This window comes from Zeugodacus cucurbitae, chromosome 2, assembly GCF_028554725.1.
Source record: "Zeugodacus cucurbitae isolate PBARC_wt_2022May chromosome 2, idZeuCucr1.2, whole genome shotgun sequence".
NCBI classification, from domain to species: Eukaryota; Metazoa; Arthropoda; class Insecta; order Diptera; family Tephritidae; genus Zeugodacus; species Zeugodacus cucurbitae.
Window position 1 is genome coordinate 31,383,642 of NC_071667.1, and position 10,664 is coordinate 31,394,305.

Here is a 10,664-nt window from a genome sequence, read left to right on the forward strand (position 1 = left end):
AGTGCAGCTTTCTTTTGGAATTTCTTCTGTAAAATTTATTGTTTTTGACGTTTTTTGTTAGTGAGTTAACACACTTTTAGTAATTTTCAACTTGACCTTTGTATGGGAGGTGGGCGTGGTTATTATCCGATTTCAACTATTTTCATGGTGTGTGGTGGGGTACGTAAGAGAATCGACTGAAGAAAGTTTGGTTTGCGAGATATATACAAATAACCGATTTGGGGTGGGGACACGCCCACTTTTCCAAAAAACATTACATCCAAATATGCGCCTTTCGATCCTTTGTGCGATCCTTTATTCCAAATTTTACTATTATAGCTTTAGTTATGGCTTAGTTATGACACTTTATGTGTTTTTGGTTTTCACCATTTTGTGCGCGTGACAATATTGCGATTTTGCCCAACCCTCTCACAGTCCCAAGGAACATGTGTTCCAAGCTTCATTAAGATATCTCAATTTTTACTCAAGTTATCGCTTGCACGGACAGACGGACGGACAGACATCCGGATTTCAACTCCACTCGTCATCCTGATAATTTATATATATATAACCCCATATCTAACTCTTTTATTTATTGGTGACAAACAACCGTTATGTGAACAAAACTATAATACTCTCAAAAGTTGCTAATTATTGCGAGAGTATAAAAATATATATTTTGTTGAATTTATTTTAATAAAGCTCTTGTTTTTAACCTAACGTTTGTCTTCCTCTGGATGAGAACCGAATTGGTGTATTACAATTAACAATTGCCAGCAAATAAATTAACAAAAATATTTAATATATTGACTTGTAAATAATTATATAAACAAGGGGATCCGACAGACGTTGCTCTGTACACACATAACTACTTCGTATATATCAATATTGTTTAATAAACTGTAAAAATTTGGACCGTTTTGATTTTTTTCCGAAGGATTTTCAATATTTAACGTAATTATATGAACATTTATTATAACTCGAACATTTGATGCGTATGTATATGTACAATGTATACTATGACTCAAGTGAAATAAAGATGAAGTTTTAAATAAAAACTTTTTTATGGCAAAAAGTTCATACTAAAATTATTTGATGTCTTCATTTAATCGTAATGCCATTGGTTTTTTTTGGTTAATCCCTTGAGGGTACCAAATCCTCTTTTTCCAACCGTAGAAACTGCATATAATTGGCCGTGATAGGAGCACTGATTTTCTAAATTTAAGTCAATGCATGACAGAATTTACTGAAATAATATTTTTGCAGCAATAACGACATGGAGTTTCAAAATATTTTTCTATCGTAGTGGAACGACTATTCGAATAGTATTAATCGGTTAATATTCATACGAACGGTTACAGACCGGATATTCGAATAATCGATCTTCATGTTATTCGAATTAGATATAAGTAAATAAATTACCAAATATGATTCAACCCATAACGAATATTTTATTAATTTTGCAATATAATTTTTTAGCATTTCATACAATAAATATAACGTTGTATTAGCGGCTATCCTGTCCTGAACAAAATTATTGGAATAAAACTCCAAACTTTACAAGGGGTCCGTAAATATAATTTTACTACAAATTTAGTGTTATAAGATTATAAGATTTCTCAACCAAACATTTTGTAAAATGTCTATATTTCGGTATTACAAAGTGTAAACCCAGTATAACAACAAATAATTTAATTATTTATGAATAAGCAATCAAAGTTTAAAGTCGTTCTTAATGTAAGACAAACTCATCGAGCTAATAATAACTCTCATCATGTATGTACATAGTTCATTGAATACCAATTATCTGACTTTGTCACTTTAACTTTTTCTTTGCTTCGGTTGCGCACTCTGAGGGATTTTTATAAAAATGTACGTGAATAATTATTTATTGTGGGTGGTTTTGCATGAAATTCTATTTCTTCTCTACCCGACGGCTGCAGTTGAACGAAAAATAAGGTAAGGGTCATTAAAAAAGTCACTAAACTAGTATGCAACAAATAAGCGAATATCAAATATATGTTAAATTTGAAAACAAAGAACCTCAACAACTCTACTAAACCCAAATATAACGCTACAATATGATTTTATTAGAGTTACATAATGAAAGAAAATTATTATTTGTATACAAGAAATAGTTTTTATACCCTCTGTAGCCACGTAAATCAAGTTAAATGATGTAATCCTTACTGCAGAAAGCTGCAAGTGATTACCACACCCGTATTAAATAAGTATAACAGTATCTACAAAGATTGTGATACCAGTATATCGTATGTACATACTGTAATTGTTGTATCACGTACATACATAGTTAATAAAAAACTAGACGTTCGCCGGCGAACTTTGCTACAACAGAGACGACTATAAACAAAGAATTTCCTATCATACATCACCAACAACCACATTTACAGGCTAATCTCTGTCACTGTCTGAACATATCCGATGGTTTCCGCAATTTCTTTAAATTTTCATTTCTTTTCAATTTAAGAAGTCATTCGTCATTCATACCAAGACAGGACTACACGGTTGATGACCCATCAAATCGTGGATGATATATTCAAAAGTTTCTACAATAAGTCTTTATTAGTATTGCAATGATATAGATAAAGTTGTTTTTTTATTGTAAGATAGCTTGCAGAAAAACACAAGTTGTAGTAACATAAATAACCAAATCATAGAAATCTGAACAAAATATTATTTTTAAATGGAGCAAGGTAACTCGGTAACCAAAAATTTACAGTAAATATTAAACTTTCATTGAAGTGAAATCACTATAGGGTATTTTTAGTTTATTTATTGAAAGCCTCCATATTTCAAATAAAATATTACAAACAACTGTTATATGAACAAAATTACTATATTCTGCGGATCATAATGAGCAAAGAATAAAAGTGATATGAATCGTATCATATCTTCGAAAAAAGGCATAATATATTTATATTATACTTTTCTTTTCCAATGCAGACAAAGTAATATTAATTCCACTGAACTGTCTCACGAATTGTCCCATTCGAATGAAGAGGACGAGGTAAATGTGAGTCCTCGATGGACCAACATTAACGCAGAGGTGGATGTGGTAATCCCAATGATTTTAGATCATTTGCAAAAGATAAAGATTGAACATTTAAATCTTCCGGATATTACAGAGACAATTTCTTTGGTACGTATGCTTTAAATATAATATAATATATTGGGTAAAAGTCAACTAGATGGGCGGGAAAAATTTTATATTCGGGGCTGTACGATTACGATTCCATGCAAATTTATTACGACAACTCACAATTTGACCGATATATTGGTCTAGAATAATGAAATTGGAATAGTATAAAGCGCTGTGGTATTTGGGAACTGGCTTCACTACCAAAATACACTATCTCCAATATTAAACGTTCAAATAATTTTGTGAAGATATCTTATATATACTGTAAAAAGCATTGTTCTAAATCAGACCATAACTTTTCAAGTGCCCAGATATCGAACATGATACTATACGAGTATATAATGATTTTCGTTATTCTATTTGCCTGAATGCCGAGTATATGGGTAAAATTGTGTATTATATTGAAGAATTGCATAAATAAATTGCGAGAGTATAAACTGTTCGATTACACGCGAAGCTCAAAAAAATACGGGTGGCTGTGTTCAGAAATGTAAAATCCGTATAAACAGTTGGTCCGCATTTTTATGTAATGTAATTATAACCAAATTGATTACGCTTAATATTATTATTTTTACAGACATTTATTTTGGTCGTATCCCGAACACGCTTGATTTTAAGCAACGGAATCGTATATAACGTGGAAGGAATAGAGCGATACGGTGATGCTTTGATGACTTACAAGGAAAAGAGGTTTCATATTCGATTCGATTTAAAAATAAATAAATTACAGGTAAATTCTAAAATATTTACTTAATAGTACGCGTTTATACAAATTAAGAAATAAAGCACATCTTGAACTACTTGAATTAAATCAATTAAATTATGTGGTTAATTTTATTTAATTTTATAAAAATAATTTCGATTTTACAATTACTGGTACATATGTAATTATTTTAACACTGTGATATTGAGCGGTGTATTATTTTGTTCGTACGCTGTACAACTATTTGTTTTCGAAGTTCGAAAAAATGCTTTTTTAAAATAATGAGTATTTATTACAGGATATAGTTTCTAAAAAATCCAAATTATGGATATGATCTTCATTTTCCTCTTAATGTATTGATGTATAAAATTTTTGGCTCAAGTCTATATAACAATAACACAAAACAAGTAAGGAAGGGCTAAGTTCGACTGTAACCGAACATTTTATACTCTCGCAATTTATTTATTTAACTTTATTTATATTATATAATATACAATTTGACCCACGTATTCGTCATATATATTGTATAAAGTCCATTGAAAGTTGGAAACCCTGTGCAAAATTCTGCATCGATATCTTCACTAGTGCTTACTTTATAAAGTAAAGTAAACGATTCAGATCGTCTTCAAAGTTCTGGTATATAGGAAGTTGGCGTGATTGTGAAGCGATTTGGCCTATTTTCACAACATACCATTGGGATGTAAGGAAACTATTACAAACCAAGTTTCATTGAAATCGGTCGAGTAGTTCCTGAGATATGGTTTTTGACCCATAAGTGGGTGACGCCACGCCCATTTTCCATTTTGTAAAAAAATCTGAGTGCAACTCCATCTGCCATTTCTTATGTGAAATTTAGTGTTTCTGACGTTTTTCGTTAGTGAGTTAACCCACTTTTAGTAATTTTCAACCTAACCTTTGTATGGGAGGTGGGCGTGGTTATTATTCGATTTCAACTATTTTCATGGTGTGTGGTGGGGTAAGTAAGAGAACCGACTGCAGAAAGTTTGGCTTATATAGCTTTATTAGTTTGCGAGTTAAATACAAATAACCGATTTGTGGGCGGGGCCACGCCCACTTCCCCTAAAAAATTACATCCAAATATGCCCCCTCCTAGTGCGATCCTTTATTCCAAATTTTACTTTTATATCTTCATTATGGCTTAGTTATGACACTTTATGTGTTTTTGGTTTTCACCATTTTGTGGGCGTGGCAATGTTCCGATTCTGCCCATTTTCGAACTTGATCTTCTTATGGTGCCAAGGAATATTTGTGCCAAGTTTCGTCAAGATATTTTAATTTTTACTCAAGTTACAGCTTGCACAGACAGACAGACGGACAGACAGACGGACGGACAGACATCCGGATTTCAAATCTACTCGTCACCCTGATCACTTTGGTATATATGACTCTATATCTAACTCTTTTAGTTTTAGGTGTTACAAACAACCGTTATGTGAACAAAACTATAATACTCTCTTTAGCAACTTTTGTTGCGAGAGTATAAAAATTTATATCGAACAAGTAAGGAAGGGCTAAGTTCGGGTGTAACCGAACATTTTATACTCTCGCAATTTATTGATGTAATTTTATAAAGATAACACAAGTCGACCCATATATTTGGTATAAAGTTCAATTGAATAACGAAAATCGTCATAAATAGTATGTGGGGACTGAGGTAATTCCTAAACCGATTTCACTCGTTTTCACCACCAAGATACAATATATCGAAGACTATACGCTCACTTAATTTAATATTACTTATAATTAGGTATATGGGATCTGGGGGAAGTTATGACCCAATTTTTACCATTTCAGGTACGGAGAGAAACTGTTATAAGAAAAAAATTCAGAGGGAATGAATTAAATTAAAATATCTATATTTTCGGTGAAAAATTAACCTTAGGCACTGAGTTCTTCATGTTCGATATCAGGGGCCTTGAAAAGTCATGGTCCGATTTTGACAATTTTTCCACAAGGGATGTCACAGCTCAAATACAGTATTTGTCTAAAGTTTTATTCCGCTAGCTTCATTGGTTCCTTATGAATACATTGTAAAGTGAACGAATCAGATGGAATTCAAAATTGAGTTATATTGGAAGTAGACGTAGTTGTGAACCGATTTCGCCGATTTCATATTCCACCCGTGTCATCAGGGTGTCAAGAAAGTGTCATATACCGAATTTCATTGAAATCGGGCGAATAGTTCTTGAGATATGGTTTTTGACCCATAAGTGGGCGAAGCCACGCCCATTTTCCATTTTTTAAAAAAATCTCAGTGCAGCTTCCTTCTGCCATTTCTTATGGAAAATTTGGTGTTTCTGACGTTTTTCATTAGGGAGTTAACCCACTTTTAGTAATTTTCAACCTAACCTTTGTATGGGAGGTGGGCGTGGTTATTATCCGATTTCTTTCATTTTTGGACTGTATAAAGAAATGGCTAAAAGAAACGACTGCAGAAAGTTTGTTATTATATAGAGATTAATTGGTTTGCGAGTTATATACAAAAAACCTATTTGGGGGCGGGGTCACGCCCACTTTTCCAAAAAAAATACATCCAAATGTGCCCCTGCCTAATGGGATCCTATGTTCCAAATTTCGTTTTCATAACTTTTTTTATGGCAAAGCAACCTCCTCAGGGTGCCAAGGAACATGTGTTCCAAGTTTCATTAAGATATCTTAATTTTTACTCAAGTTATCGCTTGCACGGACAGACGGACAGACGGACAACGGACGGACGGACAGACATCCGGATTTCAAATCTACTCGTCATCCTGATCATTTATGTATATATAACCCCATATCTAACTCTTATATTTCTTGGTGACACAAACAACCGTTATGTGAACAAAACTATTATACTCTGTGCAACAGGTTGGCGAGAGTATAAAAATACTGTACACCTTATAGCATCTGACATATAAGCTTGGCTGAGAAAGTGTATACTCAAGCATTGAATTAAGAACAAAATTTATATTATTTCCATAATTAATACTGATTTCCTGTAATTAATACTGATTATTTAAAGCTTTTTCGAATTTCAAATTCAAATATTTCGATTTTGGAGGCCAACTTCGAAAATCGAGAAAACACTTGTTTTCTTATGACTCAATCGTGCGGAAAAAATTAGTGTGGTCCAATACCCAGCCGAGTGTTGTACAGTATATGTATATGAAATTGAAGAATAGAATTTTAAGAAAATGTATTACTTCCTTCCCTAAACAAAAGCAGTATCGGCAAATGACTCTCAAAAAATTGTCATGGCCATACAATTTATATGACGCATACCAAGTAAACATTTTGATATTTGACGTAAAATCTCCGCTTTTATTTAGGGATGGCACATCGGCGTTAGCGCTGAGCGGTAAAAAAACGTTCCGCCCAACGCTTTTATTTAGGAAACGCAGTTACATACTTCATGACAGCCGTATTTAATTAAAGCAACATTTTATTTAATTTGAGTAGAACACACACACACTAATTCAGCTATATAAATACATATTCGGTACAAATTTCTGCATAATCCAAGTACATTTTAACTTTAAAACTAACTTTTGTCTGCTTTTCAGTTTGAATACAATTTTCTTCTTCAAGTAATGCCCATTGACGGTTATGGAAAGGTAATAGGTAATTTAGAAGATACAATTATGCATGCGGAAATAGCAGTAGACGTGACCAATATAAGCTTAGACCTCCAAGATTTTCGCATTCTCGACTTCAGGTAAAAAAAAGAATACCTTAGATGTTTAAATATAAATAAATGGTAGAAACTGTTGACATATAAATCTGAAAAATTATTTGACATTAATAACATAAATGTAATACATAATTGCGGCAACTATTGTATAAAATTCGTATTCAAATACACAGGTGCCACATTCATAAATATAAAACAGATATTCAGTAGGGTTCAAAGTAGGGCTCTTAAAATTATTCGTATAACCTTAAAACCGATTATTCGAATATCCGGTTTGTAACCGTTCGTACGAATATTAACCGGTTAGTACTATTTGATTAGTCGCAATGTTCCGACTATTCGAATAGTCATTCTACTGCGGTTATTCGAATAGTTATACTGTCACTATTCGAATAAATGAAAATAGTTTGGAATCCAAACAGCCTTTAATTTTTTAAAGTTTCCGCATTCCAGACACTTTATCAGAATCAAAGAGGACGTTCTCCATTGCTGGAAACATTGTGACACCACGTAGAAGCTGCTTGCAACCAACAAAAGTTAACGTTTTAACTTTTTTATATCAAAGAGACGTTTTATGAGAAATAGTAATTTAATATATTCTCCCAGTTGAAACGGTTAAAAACTATTTTGTCATTACTTCATGGTCATTGTTATTTTTTGTATTTTAAAGCAAGTTTTTGTTAGTTTTAATGTTTAACTTTTTCCAATAAAAATAAGAAAATTAATGAACTTGCACTATTCGAATAGCCGAAAACGAATGATTAACCGAATAGTCGAAAATGAGCGGTTAATCGAATAGTCGATGACTGGCGACTATCCGAATAGTGCAGACCGAATATTATTATTCGAATAATGCCCTATTCGGTTAATTCGGTTAGTCGATTAGTCGAATACCAAGAGCTCTAGTTCAAAGACTTATATTTATCTCTAGTTTTATGTAAATGTGTTGTAATAATTTCTCGTGTCGTTTTTACAGAAATATAAACGTTCAATTGGACCAAATACAAATAATACGAGAATTAAGTGGATTAATTTTGTCACCAATTACAAACTTATTCAAGCAACGAATAACTACTTCAATATCGGATGGTTTAAAACAGGAAATGGAATTGATATTTAATGATTTTAACGAAGGAGATCCTCTACAACTTCGAACGTTCGCAAAGCAGTTGCTAGCCGGATTGATAAGTTAATTTGAGTGTTGTTAGACATACTTAATCAGGGTTGTTGTGGAAACCAAATCAGATTTAGTTAGTTTTTGGAATAATTCGTTTTAAATACTCATTAAAAAGGTAAAATTGGATAAAGTCGTGCATTTATGCAGTTTGTATTTTATCATAGTAAGAACGTGACGAAAGCAAAAAGTAGTAAATTAGTAATTACATATAATGTAATTTAGTGTTTATCGGGAAATTTACATATTCACAAAACAAATCTGACTAAAAACAGATGTAATATAAATCTACTTTACCCTTTTAATATAAATTTACTTTATCTCTGTCTACGCTTAATTTCGCTTCTGATAGTAAAATGAAGAACGAATAAAGTTAAATTCTATTATCAAATACCACATCAACTCTGACTATGAGTCACATGTATTTGAAACTCCTTCATATTTTATATATTTTTTAATACATACGGTATTAGACCAAGCGGAAAATCAGTGGAATGCCTTTTTTGAATCGAATAGGTTATATCAAATCATTGCAAAATTAAATAAACTATATATGATATGTAGCTATGCATGTCACTACGCGAAATGTATCACATAAGCCTATAAGTAATTTTTTTTAGAAAATATCTAAAGTAACGACATTTAGAAGAAGAAAGATACATAGATAAACGAAACATTGATCAAAGTTAAAATTTTTTGGTACGTATTTGAAAAATTTCGAAACATTTTGCAAAAATATGTGTGAAAATGAAATCTCCCTTTTTAGTTTCCAGATTATAAATTACTAAAACTTAAATTGCAAAAATATAAATAATTATATATATAAATAAAATCAAGAACAGAGTGAAAATTACTTTTTTGCTTTGGTGGTAGTGTAAACGAATGGGAATTCTTGTAGACAGATGTTAAACAAAAGACAGAAATTGTTAGAATTAGACTCAATTTTCTATTTATCTATGAACAGTATTAATCAAAAGCCAAAGCTAATACCATCCATACCCCTCGGTCATTCTGGCTCCAGAACTCTTTCTAGCTAAAAATAAATACGAATTTAACTGCATTAAATAAATTCTAATCGATTTTGAACATATTTACAACTTTAATAGTTTGTTAAAGGACATCGCAATATTTGCATATATTTCGCTACTTATCAATATACATATGTGTGTATATTCTGGGTATAAATTGGGAACGCGAGGTGGTAAAGGCAATAAATACTTTAGGTAGAGTTCACAAAAAGAATTAAGTAGACAAATAAGTAATTAATATGTACATATGTATATACATATCTAAATAAGACATACAAATAAAATTATATAATAGAAAAGCATGAGTTCAGTGCATATGCAAGTATTGTTCTTGACTAGCATACGTATGTAAATATCTCGATAAAATATTAAACTTATCATTAATTTCAATGTTTATCAAAAAAAACACGATTATACGGTTTATACGATATTCAATCGAAAAAATTTATTTTTTTTTCAAGCTGATTCTGCAAAAGTCTTGAAACTCCGAAAAGGTAAGTCAAATTGTAGTAATATACGTACTCGCATACGGAAACTTTTAATTCTTTTCAGAAAATTATTTACATATATACATACGTGTTATACATATATTCATGTATATTTTAATGTTTCATTAAACCTTACTAAAAACCTTTGATATCAGACGTTTATTTGAAAATTAACACGTGCTCTGCTCGATAAATAACACAGCCACGCAAAAAAATAAATTGGGTCAGCGCCTCATGTTTTTGGGGTCGTACATGGCGGACACATTTTAAAATTAAATTCATATTGATCCGTTGACTTTGTTATTTATTAATGGTTATTGTAAAAGTTATTTTCACCGGAAGTTGTTGGCGTTTAGGCGTTTGTAGGCCGATGGTAACAGAAGAATTCGGAAAATCAATAAATCTACTTCGATACCGCATCCGATGAGTATTGTGCAC

General features: G+C 31.7%; 1 protein-coding gene across 2 annotated transcripts; it reads left to right on the forward strand.

The window, feature by feature from the left end:
• Nucleotides 1-1,670: 1,670 nt before the first annotated feature.
• On the forward strand, nt 1,671-9,327 carry LOC105215755 (uncharacterized). Of its 2 annotated transcripts, XM_011189865.3 has the most exons (5): nt 1,674-1,938; nt 2,944-3,139; nt 3,717-3,869; nt 7,409-7,560; nt 8,513-9,327. In XM_011189865.3, exons 1-5 carry the CDS (start codon nt 1,850-1,852, stop codon nt 8,727-8,729), a joined length of 807 nt encoding a protein of 268 aa, XP_011188167.1. In that variant the 5' UTR covers nt 1,674-1,849; the 3' UTR covers nt 8,730-9,327. The 2 variants fall into 2 exon arrangements, with proteins under 2 accessions (XP_028898413.1, XP_011188167.1); XM_029042580.2 differs by lacking the exon at nt 3,717-3,869 and having other exon boundaries at nt 1,671-1,938.
• The last annotated feature ends 1,337 nt before the right edge of the window (nt 9,328-10,664 follow it).